The sequence below is a fragment of the Oryza glaberrima genome, chromosome 6, assembly GCF_000147395.1.
Source record: "Oryza glaberrima chromosome 6, OglaRS2, whole genome shotgun sequence".
In the NCBI taxonomy this organism is placed as follows: Eukaryota; Viridiplantae; Streptophyta; class Magnoliopsida; order Poales; family Poaceae; genus Oryza; species Oryza glaberrima.
Genome location: NC_068331.1, coordinates 476,286 through 500,234, shown reverse-complemented (window position 1 = coordinate 500,234; position 23,949 = coordinate 476,286). Strand labels below are relative to the sequence as shown.

The window sequence follows — 23,949 nt, the reverse complement described above, 5'->3', positions numbered from 1 at the left end:
AGAAGGATTGGTATAAATTGTTTGGTTAAAAAAACAGATAGCTTAGTATAGGAAAATACCAATGTTATACACTATTTTTCTAACATGTCATGTTCTGAGTGGTTGATCTTTCTGTGGCGACTCCTTATCCTGAACTACTACTCCGTTAAAAAAAAAAAAACAAATTCCTAGCTACGAATCAAGGTTCATTGGTAGGATTGGTCTCTTTTTTTTTTTTTTTGAACGGAGGGGGTAAATGCTTAAATACCAGAGAATCGTTACATGGATAGCATTTTATCCTAGAAACTAAATTAAACATAAAATGCTACTGTAGCTAAAAGAAAAGGTGAGGCCAGGGAAACACTTCCAAATGTGTCTGTCAATCTGGTACTTTCTTTTGCAGAATAGTATTTATACAGAAACTGAAAACAACAGATAGGCAGGCAGACACAGACACAATGCAGAGGTGGCTGCTACGGTGATGGACCTCACCCAATATTCGTTGGGTTCCCCACTTTCACAACAGATCACTCCAGATCACCAACCCATTCATAACTTCTCCATATTTATATGCAAATGCAACCAACCCCCACCACCAGTGAATCATCAGGTACCTTATCGCAGCCAAACGATTGTATTGATGGTAAACGCTAACCCAAGCTCATTGACACAGTACATAGCGGTATGGCATGGGTAAAGAGTACTATTTGACGCAAGTACAGCAAACCGTTTCTGGGTCCTTCATACTGCATAAGCAATCACACGCATCCATCTATCTGTATCTCAAGTTCATGTCAAGCTCGGGCCCGTACATGCCGCCAGGTACATGGCCAGCCATTGCTGGGTGCATCTGCTTGGATCTGGCTGTAAGCTCCATCTGGAGAAACCTTTCAAAGGCATCTGGGTGATTGCCTCTCAGTTCTGGACCTGATGGACCTAAAATCGAAAAACGAAAGAACAGAAATCAAACAAGTGGTCTAAATTGGTATACAGGTAAATTCAGGGTAAAAACCAAACCTATTTGGTTGACAAACAATGGTAATGTAGTCCTAACAATGAACGAATCGAGAAAATGTTCCCCTTAAAAAGTGATTTCAAGCTGAAATAATAGAAAGCCCATTCCATATAGAGAATAAAACAATTGGTATAGACAACAATAACGAAAAAAAAGTACTTGGCATGTTAAGCTCAAGGAAAGCAGAAGCACACAATTATACCACAATTCATATTCCCAAACCTTAGTGCCATATAATTCAGATTAGAGATTTTGTCTATGTGAATTAGTGAATTCTGTAGTTTTCAATCATGGATGTCACATTTGGGACACATATATTATCTTGTCACCTGTAGCAGGCCTGCTTCTGCAATCTCACCTTTGTAAACTGTGACAACATAAATTTGCAAATACACACAACATATAATATCAGCTTGCAGAGGCTTTCTAACCTGCCATCATCAATCCAAATTCTCCATAGTTGGGCTGGCGAGGGTGCATATGGAAGTTATTTACATTGCTCATCTCAGGCCTATAACCAGGCATGTGATGCACAGGCTGAGATGGCGGAACACCTCTTTGCAGGCCTTCTGGTGGAAAATTTCCAGGTGTGGAGATGTGCTGCATCATAAGATGATGAGCAGCTGGGTCTACATGAGGAGCCCGAGGAGCATGAAGAGATTGTTGCATAGGATTCATGTTCGATGAAAAGGAACGGTGAGGATCATGCTGTATCGCTTGTGTCATGTCAAACGGGGTTTGCTGATTCCTATTACCAATGTGATCCATCATAGGACGAGGAGCCAGTGCAGGTGGTCTACCTTGTAGAAGATGATAAAGATTTTGAGATTCAGCCTGATAACGCCGTTCATGAGAATGGGATCCCAGCGCATCAGGACCAAATACTTGAACATGTTCTGAATCACCAGGCACTAGACTTTGAAGCCTATAATTAAGATCATCAACTGCCTTTTCTGGTAGTAGCTCCTCAACCCTACTGGATCTCACCGATGGAAAAATATCAGGCTTTTGACCATCCAAAGAGTCGTTCACTGTAAACAAATTATCTTCTTCAGGCAACTGAATCTCCAAGCTTTTCTTATCTAAGCTAGCACTGCCCTGACTTGGGCCAGATAATGCTAAATTCCTGTTGCCAGTTCCTGATTCTTTAGGGGCAACTCCATCTTTAATGGTGCCGAAGGGTAGGACCTGTTCACCAGGGTAATATCCTTCATGGCTTGATGCAATTGAAGTTTTGCCTGTCTCTGCGAACTCATAGTTAGGACCGCTAGTTGCAGATCCTCGGATAGAAACAGGTGCATCCTTGGATTGGAGCTCATTCATAAATGCAGCCCCAAACAATGCTTCCAATGTTAGGTTCTTCTCTGAAGTGGGAGCAGTTTCAGCTTTATTAACTGGAGCTATTCCAGATACTCCACCATTGGATGTAACATCAGAATTATGTGATCTATCAGATGATCCTATGTGTAAGCCAAAAGAAGATGATCCCTTGTTATCTGTGCTCTTTGTTAATAATGAAAGAAGGTGCTGTGATGCATGATTGTCTACAGCCACTTTCTGTGTAGCAATCGGCTCATCTACAACAAGCTGATGCTCCTGTACAACATTCTTCTGATTGGAGTTGCTACTGGTAGCAACCTGCGCCAGCATTGCCTGCTCAAGATCCTCACACGTCATCATAATTGGAGCAGGTTCAATATCAGCATGGTTGTGCTGTTCCAGCATTCCCACGGCAGGTGCAGCTGGTGTGAACAAGGGGTGCGTTGATGCAACATCAAGTTTATGAGTCGGTGATATTGGTAATAAATTCTGAACGGCACCATCAGATAAAGGAGGTCCATGAGCTATACTTTCTTGACCTGGTTTTTCATTTTTGATAATCATGGATAGCAGACCATTTGATGATAAGTCTTCTGCAGGTTTCGAGTCTACAGAAAAAAATACAACATCAAAGTTGTCAAAATAATAGATAATCAGATGAATGCCGCGGAGTAACCGAGTAAGAGGTACCTAAGCATGTATTTTCACCTAACATGAATACCAAGGAATCAGCTAATCTGGCTTTTAGAGGTTTTTGTGTCAAGATTAATTATCAAGGAACTTATACACTTTTTGAACCAAATGTTGAGGTAAGAACAGAATTTCACCAACTAATGTAAGATCATATAACTAATACATAGCATGCAATATAATTTATGGAAGATGAGTACCTACCTTCGTCATGAAACCAGTGAGCAAATTTGGATGATTCTGGTAAAGAGGAAACAATCACATCGTCATCATTTTTCATCTGCTGATTCTGCAAAAAGGTGGATAAAACAAAATAAATACATGATCAAATAATAGATATTTAAATACCAAAAAGAAAACATAGCTATCTTCTTTCAGGACCACCTTGCTGCAAAACAGCAAAGACCAGGGAAAAAAAACCGTTGATTCTGCATTGGCAATCCACCAAATTTAAGGTTGAAAGGCTAAATGCAGGTATGAAGAGTGAACAGATCAGACATACAGAAAATCTACGGTTATTACCATTTGCTAACAATGCAAGACCACAAAAGTCATTCCTTCTTAAAGACAGAAATCAGTGTTTCTAACAAGTAAAAAAAAAAAGAAGCTCAAGAACCATCTGCATTTTACACAATAAAGTTGACAGAACTGCAAACTGCAAAGCTTAGTTAACGTCAGAATTTGTTTGCATTGACAAGATTATGTTGGATCATGTCAGTCATAAGGATAGACCATTTTTTATTGGTTTAATAATTCTTAAATTAAATAAATATCTAATGCTTGTATGTACAGAAATCAGAGTGCCATACAAAAGGGACATCTGCACAGATAGGAAATTAAGAGTGAGCATACGCAAACAAATTTGTTGTCATACCTCAACATATGGTGGCAAATCAGTTCCACCTTTTGACAATGCACTGCCAAAGAATTGTTCCAAGATTGAGATTGAATGGTCCTTCCTAACAGAACCAATATTTTTAGACTTTCCTTCGTTTTCAATAGAATACTTATCCATTGCATCACCTTCCCAGTCTCCACTTCCTTTCAGAATGCTCGATGCAAATTCAGCTGAATATGTAACACCTCCAGATGGAAGTGTGTGTTGTTTACCTACACTAGCAATGTTATCAGGAATGCCCTTCTCTTTATTTTTGCTTGCTGTGATCTCTGATGCTGACTGGTTACCCTCTACAAGGCCACCAAATTGTGCTGTAGCCAATATGTTACCCTCACTAGTTGCATCAATAACCTACAAAGTACAAAGTCAATTAAGGAGCAATCTAGCATTGCTGCATAATAGATTTGTTATATCCCTTTGCTAAGCAAATGACACACTAGCATCAGTAGAACATTGTGCCTTCCATCCTGATAGCAAATCAATCTAGTAATGTCAAAATCAGAATTTATCAATCTAGTAAAGCTTCCGTTAGATAGAGCATAATGATCTGAAGATACAACATATAACATCATCTTAAAAAGGTGGTAGCAACTGTATGTTATGAAATTGTTCGTTTAGCTACTCAAATAATGTCATGATCTGCACCTTTGGTTCAAGAGAGATGTTGGACGATTGTGGCTGAAGCTTTTTCTCCACAAAGGCATTTGAAAAACCAGGCGGCACAAGTGGTCTGGCAGTGGAAGCTGATAGAACTGAAGAGGTTTTAGCGGTATCTTCTTGATAAGCTGAGGAAATTGCAGATCCATCTGGCTTCTCACTTTTAGCTGTGGTTGCTGTCCTTTCGGAGGGAGTCTGTAACAGTGAAATGATATCATGACCGGAGTTTTCTTTCTCAATCTCAGGACCATTCTTCTTTTCTTGAAGGGCTTTATGTTGCTCTTTCCTCATCATTTCAAACGATGCTGCACAGAAGGGTAATATGAGACACTGAAAATGAATCCAGCTAAAAAATTAGATGCCATATGTTGCATGAAGAGGGACTAACCCCTTCGTTTCCTTTCTTCCTCTGCTCTATCCTCATTTGAAAATTCAGAAGACCCAAATGTTTCATCGTTCATTGCGTCAATATCTTTCCGTGGAAAAGGCGCAGCCTGGTAACAGCATTAAATTTCATCATCAGAAACTAATGTGCAAAAGGTTGATGATCCTGATCCACACAGGAGAGGAAGGAAAGAAACATGTGTAGAACCTTGGGACGAGGTGGTTGGTAGCGTTCAGATGTCCTGTTTGGCTGATACGTATTCCCACGATCCTTGGATGCCACTTGCCCTCCATATCCAGGTGGTCTAGGGAGAACGCCACTTCCCAGCAGGCCATCATGCTCTTGATTCTGCCAATTGCGCCTGTATTGGTTCCCATTACGCCTATCTGCATTGAGAGCGTTATTAAAACCACAGATGTAGAAAGTGAAGAAGTCAGCATGCCTACTGCTATGCCCGTGGATACACGGGGAAATGTACTATGCATCTAACTAATAAACAATATGACGGTGCAGTTAACATACATTTAACAGTGTACTAATATTCTGAATGGCAAGTTTAGAAGTAAAAAAACAAATTACCATTTTGGGGAGAACATAGTTACCATGGTCATGCTGAATAACGTTTCACTAACCTTGTTTGCACAGGCTACTGAAGCTAACCCACAAAAGAGGAAGTAAGAGAACATATAGAACAGTGCCAAAAATGGTAAAATTACACGTACCCTGCATTGATGAGTCACGGTCAGGCAAATCTCCGTCGCGGTCACTTGAACCAGAGGAGCGTGTTTCCCACCTTCCCCCTGAGCTCCCGCCACGAGAAGAATAAGAATAGGGACCTGAGCCGTCGGACCTCCCCAGGGGTGTAGTGTAGTAGCCTTTGTTCCTGTCAAGCACGCCAGCGGACATCTCCTGCAGATCACTGCTCGACGACAAAAAATAGAGATATGAGGAGAGGAAGGCGACGTATAGAAAGGTGGCGCGCAAGCAATACACGACAAGGCTACAACCTGAGAAGTGAGGCATCAAAGCCCTGGGGCAGCTTCTTGCAGCGGTCGGTCTCTCCAACGGAGATCATAAAGTCCCTGGAGTAACTGATCCTCATGTTGCGCCTGTGAGAGATGGACACATGAGCATGGCGACGAACAGGATCTATAGATGCTAGTAGCTTATTAAAGTAGCAGTAAGAGAAAGGCATATAGAGAGAGAAATACTGACTTGGGCGGCTCTGGCTCTGGGGGCTCGGAGCTCATCTTCAACAGCAACAGCAGGTGCAGGTGCAGGAGCAGGAAGAGTGGAGAGGTGTAGAGGTAAATGTAACAAGTAAGCAGAAGGCGAATCGGTTGGAAGTAGAGGATCCTACGTGAAATCTAGGTCATCCGAGAGAGTAGAATCAGTAGGTCGACGAATCTAATAACCCTACATACACATACAAGCCCCGAATCGCGCGGCGGTGGCTCCTCTCCTTCCCCCTGCCAGAAATCGCAGCAGCAACGAAATCAGAACGAGGCGCAGGAAGAAGAAAAACTCACCGAAGCAGAGGGGATGGGGGGGCAAATCTGAGGTGAACCAGGAGCGGATGGATGAGCAGTCGAAACCCTAGGCACGCGGTGTGGAGGATCGGCGGGGGCGGGGGCCTGAATCAGAGGCGAGGCGAGGCGAGGGAGCGGTGGGTTCGCGGCGGCGGGATTCCGGGCGATCTGCTGCTCCTCCGACTCCGATGAGCGAAAAAATTGAGAAGAGCGGAGGAAGGAAGGAAGGGTGGGAGGAAGCTAAGCACGCCCCACGCCGATGCAACGAAGGATGGAAGAAGCAGACAGTTGAGAGAAAAAAAAAAGTCGGTAATAAGAAGAAGAAGAAAAAGAAAATTGTACTGTACTAGTGGGCTCGGCGGATTTCTCTCTCTTCTGGGCTATTGGGCCTGGGCTTGTATGTAGAGACGGACGGCCCATGGAAGTTAGGCGGAAAGGGGTGTGGGGCCCAGTGTCAGCGTCAGCGGGGGAACTCGTGGACAGGAGAAGAACCCGCGATGTGATGTCTTTCTTCTCACTCCACGCACCATTTTCTTCTTCTTCTTCTTCGTCTTCGTCACCGCCAGCCAACCACCTGACAAAGCAAGCAATCGAGCTGAGCACCCCAACCCAACCCTAGGCAGAGGCTGAGGCTGAGCGAGATCGCGGGCATGAGCTCCGCGCCGCAGCAGTTGCTCGATTCGTCGTCTCCGGGGCCGGGGCCGGGGCCGGGGCCGGAGGTGGAGGACGACGGGGGAAGGAGGGTGAGGAAGCCCTACACCATCACCAAGTCGCGGGAGAGCTGGACCGACCCCGAGCACGACAAGTTCCTCGAGGCGCTGCAGCTGTAAGCATCCATGCGCCTTCTTCTAACTCTTAACTGCTGCCCTGCCTCCATCTTCTGCTACTTCTCCATCCAATTTCATATGCCGTTTTGCCTGCGGTATCCTACTATTGTTCTAGTTCGATTGTTATTACTGGACATCTAAATCTAATTCCAATTCCTCAATTTCACTTCGGGACAACAAAATACTAGTATTAGTATATACTTCTTCTTTGAATCCTAACGCTCACCTGGATTTAATTGCTCACTCATGTGAATGCTAAAAATGCCTCTACTTCATCTTTACTGCCCATCTAACTTGCTTTATCTTCACTGGACCACTTCGAATTCAGTATGATCTCTTTACTCCGAACTACAGTACCAAGTAGCAACTCTCTTTCAAATTAGTTAGATGCAGCTCTCCATCATCAACTATCAACTGCTAACAACAAAGGGATCATTTCCCCCCTATGATCTTTGAATTCTTATCTTGTGGCAAACATTACGAGTGGGGTTTTACCACAACTGAAAAATGGTTCCTTCCTACTTATTCTTTGCATTCTTTACTTGCTTTTACTATAACAGGTTTGATCGTGATTGGAAAAAGATTGAAGCATATGTTGGCTCTAAGACTGTAATACAGGTATAGTTTATAGCTATCTCAACTTCCTTCTTTTTTTTTGTTTTCTTCTTTAGTTGGTTGCCTTTGTTACTGAATATTTCAGAGTTTTACAATTTTTAAATCTACCGGGTACCAACTTCAACTTAAATCCAATTTCAAGCTAGCAGTTTTCTTTTTTCAGTACCATCCCGCCATGCTTCTTCTGTGATGCTACAAATATGTGATTGTCATCTATTGGAAGCTTCTTCGATTATCCACAAAGCAAAATGTGGCACTTTTCTGTTTTCATTAGTTGCGTGCTGTTGCTTCAGATGCTTAAAAATTAAACACATATTAATGTAATGACATGGCTTTGTTTGATTTAGCAATCGGTTTGTTGGTAGTTAAATTTCCTAGTCATACAATCTTTCATTTTGCTGCAAGATGTTTGTTTGGCAATCTTGTTTTGGTGTAGGATCTGCATTCGATTGTCCGTTTAACAAGATATAACTCACTCACTCTCAACTTATTACTCCAATAAGTAAATGAACATGTTTGTTTTTGCTTAATAGTAAATCGGTAATGCATCTGACATACCGTGCATGATCTAAAATACAGTTATCTTAACAGATCAGAAGCCATGCACAGAAGTACTTTTTGAAGGTTCAAAAGAATGGAACAGGCGAGCATTTGCCCCCTCCTAGGCCAAAACGGAAGGCAGCACATCCATACCCACATAAAGCCTCAAAAAGAGGCAAGTTTTTCATCCTCACCTGACTAGCATTTTCTTCTTTACCTCTTATTTTTGGGTCAAAGGCGGAGATCTTATTATAAACCTTGGAGTTCTTGCAGCCCCTCAAGTTGTCCTACCACAACAAGCTTCTCATCTAATGGAGCAAGGCTGTCTTATACCTATGGACATATCTCCTGTTGCTAGAAACTTTAATGCAAATGATGTATTTTCTTCCTGGGATAGTGCTCTTGCCCAAAGTTTCAGTCCAAGGCATACACATGGTATATAATTCTGCCATCATTGTATTTCCCATTTTCAAATGTTAATTTTCTAAAGAATACTAGGTTATAACAAATCCAACATATTCAGGTGCAGCAAATAATTGTTCTAGTAGCGTAGAGAGCCAATCTGGAACTTGTCCAACTTCTGAGGCAATTGAGCAAGAGATCATGCTTCCAACGCTGCGTGGTAAGCTGCCTGTTTCACTGCATGCACTTCCCCTCCAGAGTTTCTACACAGAATTCTAAATGGTCCAACATAAGGGGTTTATATATTGTGGAAGTGTGTTGGGGTAGACTTGGCCTTCCTTGAGGATGCAAATTCTGAGTATTTTAGAAAATATTTATAGATGGGGGTGGAAACCTGTTTGAGATTCAACTTTGAGCTTCTCTGGTCATCTGTTTCCGCTCCGAAATGGAAGGTTTGGATCTATCTTTTGTCGTGAGGGATAACATAAGATTTTAGGCCACCTTTGCAAGATGCATAAGACTACCTTTGTATAAAGGGAGATTACTGCCTCCAGCCTCTGCTCCTACCAAGAGCATTGGAATACCTATATATCTGCAACTAACGAGCTTGAGACTTTGAGTCACCTTGTGCTGATTTCCCCTGAAAATGAGCCTTTTTTTAGAATTTAAATTACTCTGAGTCTCATTAGATCCTTAAGTTCTTGATGTCAATTGTTCTGTTTGGAGATTCTCCCTTTTCTGCCCTTCTACATCTGTTTACCTTCATTTTGTCCTTCAAATTCTCAAGTCTTGACATAATACTCCTGGCATTTGACTGGTGAATGCTGTTATGACCTTACTACCAAAGTGAAAAAATGGATCCTTGCCGTTTTAGCTTCCTATACTTCCTTTGTTGGTGGTGTTAATATTAAATCAATTTATTTGTACTCTACATGCCCCTTTTCTTCATTCATATTCTGACTTCTTTCTTTACCTTGCGTCAAAATTTGCAGCCATGCCAGACTTTGCTCAAGTATACAACTTCCTGGGAAGCATATTTGATCCAGAGACAAGTGGGCATCTTCAGAGGTTGAGAGAGATGGATCCAATCGATGTTGAAACAGTATGCCCTTCTCTAAGCTTCCTTTTTATATGGATCGTGTGTGTGTGTGTGTTTTTTTTTTTGCTATAGTGTTACTCTGTTCATGTCAATATGTAGACTATCTACAATAGTGCTATTTGTTTAAGTATAGTACTTTAGTGCTTGCATGGAAGCTATTCTTGATTTCATTTGCATCTTAAATGAAGCTTTGGCTTCAATTCTAATAGAAATTGTCGCGCGAACTTGTACTATTACTGCCATTCCATCAGCAACTTGAAAAACTCTTGTGTGAGATGTCAGATAAGACAGAAAGATGATGCTATAATAATTAAGTACATCGAAGACTTTTTTTAGAGAAGGTAAAATAGGAATTTACTATGCAGCATAACTGAAACTCGACTGTTAATGTGTTTCATTTTGTTAATTATTAGTGGTGGATACCAGTTACTACATGTGGCTTAGATAATCTTGACATAGTAAGAATGGATCTCCTATGTTTGGCATAATGTCTCTACTATGCACCTTCTGAGGCCATAAATGAAATATTTATTTTGTTCATTGCCCTTTTCTCTTAGTTTGTGCAATTCATACACTTTCATGATTTGCACGTCAGGTCTGCATGGGTTGTTTTCCCTGTTTCATGCATTTTTAAGGTTTAAATCAGTTTGTTCAGTGAACACGTACACTTTAATGTTTGTTATGCCAGTACATAATTGCATTGTATCACTTGAAATGATAATGAAAACTGTTTTGTTTTGATTTGATATCCAGGTGCTGTTACTGATGAAAAATTTGTCAATAAACCTGACAAACCCAAACTTTGAAGCACATGTAAGTACCTTGCTTCTTTTTCTTTGTTTTATTTTATCTTCTGTGCATCTGTTTGTTATTTCAACTTGCTAGTACTTGGCAGCACAATGGAACATTACTCTAGTTCTCATAGCATTACCTGATTATTTTTCTCATAGCTCGAATCCAATTCGGCCTGTATACCATCATTTGTTTCAAAATAGGTATATCGATGCAGTCTCTGGCATCCCCTTTTGTGTTCTTTTTGCAACCTTGACCTATTGATTGCGCTTTTTACAGTTATATATGTTGTTACATGACCTAAACAACACCATGTTTGCTAGTGTTCTGAGTTTCTGACTATGTTTCATAGATATTTGCGCTGCCTGATATTCTGATTCTATACTCATGCGTGGAATCTGAGCAATGGAAATCCCTTATTGTTGTTGCAGAGGAAGGTACTCGCATCACATGGATCTGGCATGGACCAAGTGAAGCATGAGAGTTTAGGGGATCTGGGATCAACTCACACCCTTCATCTCCCATTCATGTAAACAGTCATTATTTTTCACAGTATGGTTCCATACCTGAATACATGCATCATCATTTCACCAAGCTATGAACCCCTTTGCAGGGTAACGACCAAATGAAAGAACACCACCACAATCAGCATCCATTGGGGGTAACAAGCAAACCCTGCTATCAGCACCCACTGGCGATTTTGAGTGAATCCGAAATACCACATTGTGTTAGCGACATGTTGTACTGTCACGTTGTACATATAGCAGTTAGTAATGCTCTAACAATTAGGCTAGTTTTGCTCATCATCTAGATGGCCAGGTAGTTTATGTGCCTGTGATTTTTTTTTTTTTTTTTGCCTTTCCTTTTATTTTAACTCATCTATGAACCTGCCACATAGTGGGGTATGTTGTATCACGGCATATGCATGCCTTTTGTTTTTAACCCCCTTTGAGAGTTTGGTACTTTGGTTGCATGTATTTTTGGCCGTGTATGCATATATGTATATGCGTGTGATTATGTATAGCTGTTTGCACAGGCTAACAAACAGTAGTTTGTATGGTAAATAATATGTGTCATGTACCATCAGATGATGTTAGATGCTCCTCTGGAACTGTTTGTGTACTGAATATCCTGGACAGGTGCAACATAAATAAAGTCCAGTTTGCTGACACATTTGATCTCTCATTTTCTGGGTCTGTTCTGTCTGCTTTCACAGGGAGATTTGTTGAATGGAACTGTGAAATTTGAGAGGTGATTCATGATTTGCACAGCATATGGCGTGTAAAAAGTTGTCAAAGATAAAATCTTCACGAAACAGTGTGGTGTGTACTCTTTCCTTTTGCTTGGAAGCAAGGTAAGCAAGTGATGAGATGCCTGCTTCAAAGTCCTGCAAACTAGAGATTGCCTCCCTCTTAATCCAATCCATTCGTCTGAAGAATATAAATATATGATGCTATAGAAGTACTACTGTTGTTTGAGTTGGATTGGTGATAAACCATGGAGTGCAAGCAACAAGAGAAGTAGTATGTGAAGTGCAGGAAGCATTGATTGAGCAGGGTAGGTTGCTTGAGCAGTGATATACTGCTACAGCAGCATGAAAGTAACGCCCATCGATCGTGTGCGGGTGCAGTCGCACTTTTTTAACTTTTTTTTTTTTGAGAACTTTGTTAACTTTTGTAGAGGTCTGATATATACTCTGATAGTGAAAAGAGTGAAGTATTATTTAATGTACTTTTAATTTAATGATGTCCCAGCAGCTTAATTTGAGAGTTTGGCAGAAGTACGCATGAATTGTATGTGTCAAGTGATCGATGGTTATAAATACGGACACCGTGATGGAGTGATCGATCTAAAAATGCAGAGTATAAGTACTACTCCTGTGGTAGTACAGTACAACACAGTAGGTGAGCACTTGAGCTGCTGCTGCTAAGGAAAGAAAAGAAGATTGGTAGAATCAAGAAGAAGAAGAAGGTGAGTAGTACTGTACAGTACGTGTTTGATTTTCAGTTAGAGCTTGACTATTTGTTGCAGCACATTAACTCTGGCTCTCACAACAAGGAATAAACTAAGCAATGCACCGCCCAACGAAAAGATAGCCCTATGCTTTTCTTGCTCAAGTTAGTTAATTAAGGTTGTGTTTAGATCTAAAGTTTAGATCTAAATTTCAGTCATTTTCCATCACATCAACCTGTCATATACAGGTAACTTTTCAGTCACAAAGTTTGGATCCAAACTTCAGTCCTTTTCTATCACATCAACCTATCATATATACATAACTTTTCAGTCACACCATCTTCAATTTTAACCAAAATTTAAATTTTGCGTTGAACTAAACACAGCCAAATAATAGAACTGCACCAGACATTATCTGAAAAGAATAAACTGCACGCAAAGAAAGGAAGGACTCATATATAATTCATTCATTGTTTAACTTGTTCAGGATACCACCAGTTCATTCTTATTGATCCTGTAGTACGAGCGTATATATTTCTTCCAAGAAGAAGAAGAAGAAGAGATTGGGTGCAATGGTGCAAGGTGCGAGCGGCGGAGGATGGTCATCGAAAGTGGAGGAGGGGGTGATCGTGGGTGGGTTGCTGGTGGTGCAGTGCATCCTCGCCGGATACGTGGTGTTCGTGGACCATGTCCTCAGCCTTGGAGCCAACCCGCTGTCCCTCATCGTCCTCGGCGCCGTCGCCTCCTCCCTCTTCTTCCTTCCCTTCGCCGTCGTCCTCGAGAGGTACTCCGGCCACCATTACTTATTTTAATTCAATTCTCTCTTGATTAACTACTCATTAGCTAGTAGTTTCTCCACATATATATTGAAGTTGATGAGATGCATTTCTGTCCGCCTGCCTGCCTGAATGTAAGTAATGCAATGTTTGGTTTGTCTGTGTCAGGAAGAAATGGCCTTCCAAGATTTCTCGCACTCTCATGGCGCAATTCGTGTTCATAGCTCTTGGAGGGTAAGATTTATACATTAACTGCTGATGATTTTTTATTTCAACCATATTTCTAAATACTAGTATTAGCAAAACAGTCCGAGAAGCTCGTGCTAATTGGCTCAAGTTTGGCCAGCTATAAATATGTGGCACAAAGTGATTGATCTGCACTGAAAACCGTTACCTTTCTCGATCCTTAACGTACTAAAAGCCTCAAAATGGCAAGTGCATTTGCAATTCTAATAACCATGCATATACTGATTCTACCAGTCATTTAGCAGGGGCAAGTTGTTGAGTGCACGCAGCAGCATACATTAGTTCTTCAGATAGACGACCTGATGATGTCTCAGTTAGTACTAGGCTTGTGATACCTCCCCAAGGACCACGTATTAAATACATACACATCTTTTGAATGGCAAAAACACATATACTTAGGAATAATCTATTTGGGAGATTATTTGCCATACACATGCATGGTATAATTTTTTTTAATGCTTTAGCCTTTGTATCCAATGAATAACCTTCAGAACAACGGTGTTTCAAGAACTGATGCTTCTGGGAATAAAGAAGACAACACCAGCTATCGCATCAGCCATGCCAAACTTGAGCCCTGGACTCATCTTCATCATTGCGGCTTGTTTCAGGTATAGTAGTAGCTGCTTATAGATGAAGCTGCAATTGATGACCTACCTAAGATATATACATTTACCTGAATTATTACATATACTTAAGGTTGGAGAAGTTTGACAAGGGATGCAAGTACACAAGAGCCAAGATACTGGGAACGTTGGTGTGCTTGGTGGGAGCTATGGCCATGAGCTTCTTGCAGAGTCCCGTTTCGTCTTCTCCACAACTCACAACAACTAGTTACTATGACTGGATCCTTGGTTGCTTCTACCTTTTCCTGGCAGTAGTTGTTCTCTCTATCTACACGGTGCTCCAGGTAATCATCAATTACTACTAATTCACTCACTCTACATACATGCATGTAGTTTCATTGTTAGCTAGCTGCTCATGGATTACTGAAACTTGCAACAATATATACTCATGGTATTATTCAGGCAGCGACGTTGGTGAGCTTCCCTGCGCCATTGACGATGTGCAGCGTAACATCGATGATGGGCGCCGTCTTCACCGCGATCCTGCAGTTCATCGTGGACGGCAAGATCGACATGGGCTCGCCGAGAATCGATGTAACCATCATCTCAACGATCGTCCTGATGGTACATACCTTTTCCTCGATCTTCTGCTGCTCCATTTACATTAGTAGGAGCAATTAGTGGTGATGTGTACTGACTGACGGACGCATATGATGATGAAATTGAAAATGCAAAGGGAGGAGGGGTGGTGGGCGGATGCGTGGTGTTTCAGACATGGTGCATCGGGAAAAGAGGACCTCTGCTCGTCTCTATCTTTGGCCCTGTGCAGACCGTCTGTTCTGCCCTCCTCTCTGCTCTTCTCTTCTCCCAGTTGCTCTGCCTCGGAAGGTACCTTTAATTATCTCTTCAATTGATTCCTTTATCTTCTTTGTTTTTATGGTCTTTATAAAAAGAAAATGTAGAGATTCGACTGCACTTTCATACTTAACCTTGTGTGTTTAGTCTATTATATATACCTAACATGATCCCAAAAGAAATAGTAAATTAAGAACAACTATATATGCATATTCACTGGAATCACATGCTACCTTCTGGGCTTTGGCAAAAGAAAAAAAAAATACATATATGGTACATTTGACTGTAACAACAACAATAGTAATACAACTGTCATTATGATACATATAGATATGCTGATTCGTTTATGTATACATAATAACGTGGATCTGAAAGGTATCAATAATCCTGTGGGTACATTACATAACATGCGTGATACAGCTTGGCAGGGATGGTGCTCATGTTCTGTGGGCTCTACATCGTCTTGTGGGCGAAGAGCAAGGAAGGTCATGGTATTATTCATTTGGAAGGTGGCGATGTTGAGAAGGCTCTTTTATCCTAATTAACAACCCACCTTTTCTTTTTCTCTTGTAATTCTTGTAAGTATGTATGTATTAGATGTAATTGCAAAATAGTAGCAGTAGCTCTTTTTTTTTCTTTCTCTAGGTGTATCTGTGTCTAGTACAAAAGGTAGTATTTGTTTGTAGCAAACGTCAGCACATACTTTTGAGTGCGGAAGAAGATAGAGTACACTACAGTACCCCTACATGAGGAAAGAAAAAAAAGGAGTTAGACCAAATCTGGATGAGATTAGGACTGTTGATGACGAATTAATTTGTCTCTACTGTGCATGATGCATCATCACAATGTAGGTGGGTGTCAAAGTGCCACCTTCCACCACTGGAGCTGGAGTGGTATGTGATCGTCCAAACAAAATCGAATCGCAGCAATTATTAAGTTTAATGGTGATGATACGACGCTCACTCAGGCCTTTGCCATCTCCATCGTTGACAATAGAGACAATTTTCCATAATCTAAATCATACGCACTTTTCATACTACTTTGAAAACAAAAAAAAAAGTTACTACTCGTGGTATTTTTTAAAGGATAAAAGAAAAACAAAAGGTGGTAGTATATTTTAGTGGAGTCTGGAAAAATATATCCATGTCGGCTGTTGATGAAAAAGAAAAGAAAAAGAAAAGAGGAAATACAACAAGCACTAGTAGTAGGGCGTATGGAATAATAATACTGGGGCGGGGTGAGTAGCTAGGAGAGGAGGAGCACGCGTCGTCGTCGTCTTCCTCCTCCTCCGCTCTTCTCTTCTCTTCTCCGCATCGCATTCATTCAAGTCTAGTCTCTAGTAGACGACGAATTCGAGATCGAATCGATCGATCAGATCCCTCTCCTAAACTATACCAAACCCTAACCCTAACCTCATCCACCTCTCCACCCGCCCCCCTCCCTCCCATCTGCCCCAAACCCTAACGATGGCCTCCGCTTCCGATTCGGACGACGCCGACGCCGATTTCTTCGACAAGCTCGTCGACGACGATGACGCCGATACCAACCGTCGCCTCGCCTCCGACCTCACGCCGCCGCCTTCTCGACCGGAGCCGGACCAGGCCGCGCCTCCTCCTCCACCTCAGCCTCACACCGCCCCGCCGCCCCCTCCTCCTAATGCGGAACCCGAGGCCCCTCCTCCTCCTCAGCTGGAGGTTAAGGCCCCCGCCGCCACACTGCCACCAAACCCAGAGGCCGCCTCGCCGGGCTCCGCAAAGGACGTCCATACCGCCGTCAAGCAGGTGCAGTGGAGCGCCTTCGCCACCAACAGCGGTGTCGGTGGGGATGATCCTTTTGGAGAATTCATGGGCGACGATGCATTTTTTGGAGGTAATAATACTCATACCATGACGGGTGATCAGCCCATACAGGCTTCACTTGTACCTCCTACCACTAGTACCATTGGCTCCATGGATCACCAATTCTCCAATCAAGTGGATAACATCGCCGATTCACAGCCCGGATGGCCTGCTACTGCTGCCGAGTTTATGGATCACAACACTAGCGTACAGTCAGACTCAACCGCCGCCGCTGCTGTCGACTCCACATCCACCGATCCCAAGTATTTTGAGAGCCTCTACCCTGGCTGGAAGTACGATGAAGCGACGCAACAGTGGTATCAGGTGGATTCTTCTTACACTGCACAGGGTAATGCTGACAATCTTGGTGCTTTACCGGTCGTTGGGGGTGATAATGTTCACCAGCAGCAACAGCAGCAGCAGCAGCAGTTCACCGTTTCTTACTTGCACGACTCTTCACAGGCGGGGTTGGAGACCATCGCAGAGGAGGGAAGCACCATGGCTACAAGCTGGACCCCGAATGAGAGCAATACAGGAGCCGTGGAGTACCCGTCCAACATGGTGTTCTACGCTGAATACCCAGGATGGTACTTTGACACCAATACTCAGCAGTGGCTCTCACTGGAGTCGTATCAGCAAGGTGGTGTGCAGGCAGAAACTACTGCAGCAGCCTCAGCTGGATATGCAGGAACAGGCCATAATGTAGCTCAAACCAGTGATTCTTACACAGGTGACTATAGCCATCAGGGACAACAGCAACATGGCTCGTTGGGTGATAACAGCTTGTCGGATAGTTTTTATGGTTCCAACCAGCACACTGAGAATCAAACTGCTCAGCAGGCAAATGTCGAGTCATTGGAATCTTCTAAGTATTATCATGCTGATATCAACACATATGCGCATTCTACAAGTCAGTACGCTAGTAGTGAGGATCACCAGGCGAGTTACAAGGGATTCGGATCTTCCACTAGTCATCAGAGTGTTTACAAGGGTTTTGAACCATCTGTAGGTCATCAAAGTACTTTTACCAGCCATCATAGTGGGTACAATGGCTCTGAATCTTCCACAGTCCAACAGGCTGCTCACCAGGGATTTAAACCTTCTACAGGCAACCAGAATTATAAGGGGTTTGAGCCTTATTCAGGTCACCAGTTGGGATATAAGGGATATGATTATTCTACGGGCCAGAGTGGCCACCAGGAATTTGGACCTTCTACAGATAGTCAAGCTAACCATGTGGCATACCAACAGTTACCAAGCCATTACAGCAGCTTCGATGGTGCTGCTAAGCCACAAGACTCTGTTCCAACAGCAAACATGCCCCAGATGCAAACACGTGCTGATTCTGATGGATGCATGAATTTGCCAAATAACTATTTGAGCACTGGAAGCTCTGTAAATTTTGCGCAGCAGCAATTCATCGGTTCCAATGCTTTACCTCAACAATTTGGTTATTCCTCCCATGAGCAGAGGTCATCAGCTGGACGCCCACCACATGCTTTGGTTACATTCGGATTTGGGGGGAAGCTTGTAGTTGTGCGAGAGACCATTTCAATGTCCACAAACTTTGATAGTGGGAATCAGGTACGATTAGAATTTTTATTTGTAATTCTCTTCTTTGCAATGTCATCGTGACTGAAAAACTTTATTGCTGCAATTTAAGGGAAATCCATGTGGCACAGTGTCAATTCTTAATGTGTCAGAGATTGTTTCTGATAGAGTTGATCATCCAAGTATCCCTAGTGGTAGCGCACTTAGTTACTTCCATGCATTGTGTCGTCAACCTATTCCTGGCCCCCTTGTTGGTGGAAGTGCTGCAGCAAAGGATGTGAACAAGTGGCTTGATGAGATCACCGGAGGCTATGATTCCTCTATCAGGGAGTTCCAGGGAGGAGATGATCAGAAGTTGCTCATTTCACTGCTTAAAATATTGTGCCAACACTATGGAAAGCTCCGTTCACCTTTTGGGTCTGATCCATCGCAGGAGGTATTTGCTTTTTGTCTTGCTGTACTATATTTCTATAATTCATGACCACAGTTAAAAACATCTCCTTGTCAAGTTGTCATTAATTTCTCACATGGAAAAATGGCCTGTCCATACAGGATTTTAAGCATGTAACCAGCAACACTGAAGTAATGTATGCATGTTAAACTGGACCTATGAAATGAAAAGACCTATTCTTCCTTGAGTTCACTTTATTTTTCAATCAGCTTTATCATATAACTGCTGGCTATCTTTTATTGAATTTATTTCTATTCTTTTGAAAGGAATATTGAATTTATTTTGAATTCTTGGTAACAGGGTATAGATGGTCCAGAGATGGCAGTGACAAAACTTTTCTCATCTTGTAAGAGTAGTGGTGCTCATAAGGGAGAGTATGGAGCCATTGTCCATTGCATGAAAAACATTCCGTCAGAAAACCAGATCCAGGTAATTCTTATTTCTCTCAGAACACCAGCTTCAGGGGAAAAAAATAGTAATCCTGGGTGTGGCAACCATTTTATTGCAGGCTACTGCTAAGGAGGTTCAAAATCTCCTAGTTTCTGGTAGAAGGAAAGAGGCTCTTCAGTATGCTCAGGAAGGTCAGCTTTGGGGACCCGCATTAATCCTTGCTTTACAACTTGGTGATAAGGTCTGCTACTATTGATACAAGTTTGCAATCATTTTTCGGCTGCATGATACACACATTTTTCTTTTTTCCCTGGACAGTTTGTTTAATGTTTTCTTGACTGGTGATGTAGTTTTATGTGGATACTGTGAAGAAAATGGCTTACCACCATTTTGTATCTGGATCACCTTTGAGGACATTGTGCCTTCTTATTGCGGGACAGCCTGCAGATGTTTTCAATGCTGAGAACCCTGTTGATGGCAATTATGGTATTTTGCATATACCCCAACGGCCGGTGGAGGTAATACATAACTTCATTACCACATTCTTGATTGCTCATGACAGTAGAAGGATCTATTGATCAAACATTTAGACGGAATCCCTAAATTTATTACTCCTACCTGAATGATTATTCGATTCGAAGCAATAGGGGACATGTTGTCTATTTCTTTTGTTATAGGATCCAAATGCTTCTATTAGACTCTATAATAATTCTATGTTGTTTATGACCTATAGTTCTATACTCATTTCGTGTTTATATGTCATGTGATGTATATCGTTTGATTGTTCTTGACTTCCCATTCCATGATTTTCATACATTTTAGTTCTCATCTTTTATCGTGTGTGGATCATTAGGGTTGAACCTAACTTAGCATTTTTGTTGGATAGGCTGTGAATTCTAAGAGCATGCTGGATGATTGGCAAGAGAATTTGGCTATTATAACTGCAAACAGGACGAAAGGTGATGATCTTGTAATTACGCACCTTGGAGATTGCCTCTGGAAAGAGAAAAATGAGGTTTGAATCTGGCTAGTTGAGTATATGATTTATTGACATGGTTTTGTCAAATACCTTACATATTTTTATGCAGGTGGCAGCTGCTCATTCATGCTATTTAGCTGCGGAACTAAATATCGAGTCGTATGCAGAAAGTTCAAGAATGTGTCTAATTGGTGCAGACCATTTGAGATGTCCTCGTACATTTACCAGCCCTGAAGCTATCCAGGTCTTTTATACCTGTGCCATCTATTCGATGTTTGTGCTTTCTGTGATGATAATCTTTAGCTACATGTTGCATTGGACATACATCAGTCAGATGAATGGTAGGATATTATTATGGGACACGCATTATGCTATAAGCTCCAACAATATCTCAGATATGAATCATTATGTATCTAATGTAGATGGTTTCGCATTTTTGCAGAGGAGCATGCGTATCACATATGTTTTTAGATGTGTCAAATTCTAGTGTTATTTTTTGCATGACTTACTTTAGTCAAAAGCTTTACAGTCCCTCTATTTGGACCACTTCTTACTCAGAAAATGGCATGATTAGATGATGATTGTCCTCGGCCTTAATTCATATTATTACTGTTTTTTTTTTTTGCTTTTGTCATTTGCTGTTTCTAAACATATGTCCTCACAATGTAACAAACAGCGAACAGAGGTGTATGAATATGCAAAAGTTCTTGGTAATTCTCAGTACATCCTCTTGCCATTTCAACCATATAAGCTGATATATGCATACATGCTTGTGGAGGTTGGGAAGGTTTCTGATTCATTAAGGTAATTTGCTGAGTTACTATTCCAGTTATTCCCCTGGTTTCTTAGTTACACACATTGACTTTAAACTACTCTCTTTAGGTATTGTCAAGCATGCTTGAAGGTGCTGAAAGCATCTGGCCGTGCACCTGAATTAGAGGCATGGAAGCAGTTGTTTTCATCCCTAGAGGAGCGGATACGCACCTACCAGCAGGTTTGAATTTATTGTAGCTGTTGCTTGCTGATTCTCGTATTTACTAGAGCAGACTGTTTCTTCCATGTTGACTGATGATCAACTCATTGTTATTCAGGGTGGTTATGGTACAAATCTAGCCCCTGCAAAGCTTGTTGGAAAACTTTTCACATCACTTGATAAATCTTTGTCCCGCATGATGGGTACACAACCTTCAGCGTTGTCACCAGTGCCACAGGGCTCCTTAACCGAAAGAGATTCCTATTCGGCTCCTGCAGCTACAAATTTTGTGAATAATCAGCCAGTGATGGCTATGTCTTCTTTGATGTCTTCTGTTTCAGAGCAATCTATGAGTGAAATGTCAGGAAATACTGGCCCTGACAGGAAAGTCACACATAACAGAAGTGTCTCTGAACCAGACTTTGGCAGAACCCCCAACCAGGTGCTTCTTAGACTGGAATGTTTTCTTGATGTGTTTCATTTCTCTTTTCTGAAATTGGAACTCTCACAGGGTGCAGGATTAGATAATGCACAAAGCACATCAGGTTCAGGTAGTTCACGTTTTGGATGGTTGCTGCAGAAGACAATGGGACTTGTTTCAAGATCTCATCATCAGGTGCTTGCTAAAACATTAAATTCATCCGATCCCGGTTTCGAACTGCATGTCACAGGAGTTTTTGATTTGTGTAACACAACTAATTCTTTTGTGCCCTAAAGGCGAAGCTGGGGGAACAAAACAAGTTCTACTATGACGAGAAGCTGAAGCGGTGGGTGGAAGAAGGTGCTGACATACCTGCTGAGGAGCCTCCCCTTCCCCCACCTCCAACAAAGGCCTTGTTCCAGAACGGTATTCCAGATCAGAGTTCGAATGGCCCAGGCAGTGTAAGTTATACTGCTAATGGATTTTCAGAAGCAAGGCCTTTGAATCCTTCTGGGCCTAGTTCAGGGATGCCACCAATGCCACCTAGCCAGAACCAATTCTCAGCACGTGGACGGATGGGTGTTAGATCAAGGTAATTTGTTTAGTTATTGCCGCTGTTTGCTTTATATACCAAGTGGCTTATATCATTTCCTTGCCCCCATGTAGATACGTCGACACATTTAACAAGGGTGGTGCAAGTGCCACTGGACCGTCATATAATAAACCAGCCACCCCATCCATGAATCCACTGTCTGGTGCCACTTTCTTTGTGCCAACTCCAGCTACTGTTGCGTCAGAGCAGATCCCTGACCCAACAGTCAATGTTCATCAGGATCAACCATCTTCCACGATAGCTCTGCGGGAATCCTCGGCTTCGCCACCACCATCAGTACAATCAATACCAGTTCAATCAAATATTCAGCGATATCCAAGTATGGACAACATCATGACCCCATCTGGCAGTGGGAATGGCAGCTCATTCTCAAGGTCACGAGCAGCATCATGGAGTGGAGCATATTCAGAGCAGTTGAGCGGCAATGCTGTTTCGAGATCACCAGATGGACAACGGACCATGATGCAGTCTCCGTTGATTCCTGGACAGAAACAATCCCACAGCCGTTCCAGTAGTAACTCATCACTTCAATTCAACAATGGCCTGGGCGAGGATCTTCACGAGGTAGAGCTCTGATACCTGAACAAAAGGGTAAAAGATGAGGTGCGTCCATCGTGTAAATCAATCATATGGCCATGTTTTGTTTTTCATGTCATTTTGTATTTAATATCTATGATGTCTAGAGAGGAAACAAAGGAGCGGCGTCCCTTTTCTTTTCTTTTCTTTTTTTACATGAAAGAAGTATGCGGATGCCGTTGTACAGATAGATCACTGCCAGTTGATTTGAGATGCCAAAGGAAAGAAATGACTTGGTGTAAAGTGATTACTTTGCTACTTTCTTTTACCCCTTTAGAGCATTTGTTCATTTATTTGAAAACAAGGATGGTCTGAAATAACAATGCCGTGTGGCTGATAAGGGCAAATGTTGTATATACCGTATCATTCTTTCTTTCGTTCCCTGATGTTTAGATTTCAATGGTTTTTAGCTTTTGACCTAAAAATTCATGGGTATTAACCTTATGCCAAATGCGTATGCATGCCTTCAACACAGTTTTATTATTTTTATCCCTTTAGCATATAATTTCGTGAGTTATATCCTTCAAAAAAACCGCATGAAACTTTTTTTCTTCGGCTCAAAATTACACGAGCATTAGGCTTGGGCCCAAAAACACATTGACATTATTCTTCTTGCTAAAATTAGGTGATTAACCTTTTGACAAAAAAATGCTGAAATTTAGTCTCCGGCCAAAAATACAGGAATTGAATTTTACCCGTTGGGCTTAAAAAACGTATGCATGCTAGCCATCGATGCACAATTCCGTTATATTTAGGGGAAACTCATGAGTAAATGTGTTTGATAAAAAAAAACACATGAAATTGTTTTTTACTCAAAATTTCATGGGTATTAACCTTGTGTCTGAAAACACATTAACTTCTTCCACCAAAAATTCAGTGAATATTAGCCTTTGACCTAAAGACGGTAAAGTTAAGTCTCACCCAAAAAATACAGGAATTTCACCCGTTGGGCTCAAAATTGGTGGGTATTAACCTTAGGACAAAAACATATACATGTTAGCCTTACACACCAAAAA

The 23,949-nt window shown here is 41.8% G+C and overlaps 4 protein-coding genes across 7 annotated transcripts; 3 read left to right on the top strand and 1 right to left on the bottom strand.

The window, feature by feature from the left end:
• Positions 1 to 340: 340 nt before the first annotated feature.
• Positions 341 to 6,759, bottom strand: LOC127776589 (uncharacterized). Its single transcript, XM_052303021.1, has 11 exons — positions 6,512 to 6,759; positions 6,160 to 6,413; positions 5,952 to 6,053; positions 5,667 to 5,863; positions 5,152 to 5,330; positions 4,948 to 5,053; positions 4,548 to 4,864; positions 3,879 to 4,253; positions 3,209 to 3,293; positions 1,426 to 2,922; positions 341 to 915 (listed from the first exon to the last, which is right to left on the bottom strand). The coding sequence occupies exons 2-11, from the start codon at positions 6,192 to 6,194 to the stop codon at positions 752 to 754; spliced, it is 3,057 nt and encodes a 1,018-aa protein (XP_052158981.1). The 5' UTR covers positions 6,195 to 6,413; positions 6,512 to 6,759; the 3' UTR covers positions 341 to 751.
• A 230-nt stretch (positions 6,760 to 6,989) lies between these two features.
• LOC127776591 (protein REVEILLE 6-like) lies at positions 6,990 to 11,919 on the top strand. Its single transcript, XM_052303023.1, has 9 exons — positions 6,990 to 7,299; positions 7,861 to 7,918; positions 8,507 to 8,630; positions 8,729 to 8,890; positions 8,979 to 9,077; positions 9,850 to 9,959; positions 10,710 to 10,769; positions 11,180 to 11,277; positions 11,362 to 11,919. The coding sequence occupies exons 1-9, from the start codon at positions 7,124 to 7,126 to the stop codon at positions 11,375 to 11,377; spliced, it is 903 nt and encodes a 300-aa protein (XP_052158983.1). The 5' UTR covers positions 6,990 to 7,123; the 3' UTR covers positions 11,378 to 11,919.
• A 698-nt stretch (positions 11,920 to 12,617) lies between these two features.
• Positions 12,618 to 15,950, top strand: LOC127775936 (WAT1-related protein At5g47470-like). Of its 2 annotated transcripts, none has more exons than XM_052302256.1 (8): positions 12,618 to 12,719; positions 13,222 to 13,485; positions 13,646 to 13,711; positions 14,215 to 14,331; positions 14,420 to 14,630; positions 14,749 to 14,910; positions 15,023 to 15,174; positions 15,562 to 15,950. In XM_052302256.1, the coding sequence occupies exons 2-8, from the start codon at positions 13,274 to 13,276 to the stop codon at positions 15,680 to 15,682; spliced, it is 1,041 nt and encodes a 346-aa protein (XP_052158216.1). In that variant the 5' UTR covers positions 12,618 to 12,719; positions 13,222 to 13,273; the 3' UTR covers positions 15,683 to 15,950. The 2 variants fall into 2 exon arrangements, with proteins under 2 accessions (XP_052158216.1, XP_052158215.1); XM_052302255.1 differs by having other exon boundaries at positions 13,189 to 13,485.
• A 426-nt stretch (positions 15,951 to 16,376) lies between these two features.
• On the top strand, positions 16,377 to 23,296 carry LOC127776442 (protein transport protein SEC16B homolog). 3 transcript variants are annotated; one of them, XM_052302810.1, is made up of 14 exons: positions 16,378 to 17,010; positions 17,139 to 18,563; positions 18,643 to 18,966; positions 19,282 to 19,410; positions 19,490 to 19,612; positions 19,722 to 19,889; positions 20,258 to 20,386; positions 20,460 to 20,594; positions 21,027 to 21,154; positions 21,233 to 21,344; positions 21,442 to 21,765; positions 21,835 to 21,939; positions 22,041 to 22,336; positions 22,411 to 23,296. In XM_052302810.1, exons 1-14 carry the CDS (start codon positions 16,672 to 16,674, stop codon positions 22,931 to 22,933), a joined length of 4,260 nt encoding a protein of 1,419 aa, XP_052158770.1. In that variant the 5' UTR covers positions 16,378 to 16,671; the 3' UTR covers positions 22,934 to 23,296. The 3 variants fall into 3 exon arrangements, with proteins under 3 accessions (XP_052158769.1, XP_052158770.1, XP_052158771.1); XM_052302811.1 differs by lacking the exon at positions 16,378 to 17,010 and having other exon boundaries at positions 17,145 to 17,328; positions 17,442 to 18,563; XM_052302809.1 differs by having other exon boundaries at positions 16,377 to 18,563.
• The last annotated feature ends 653 nt before the right edge of the window (positions 23,297 to 23,949 follow it).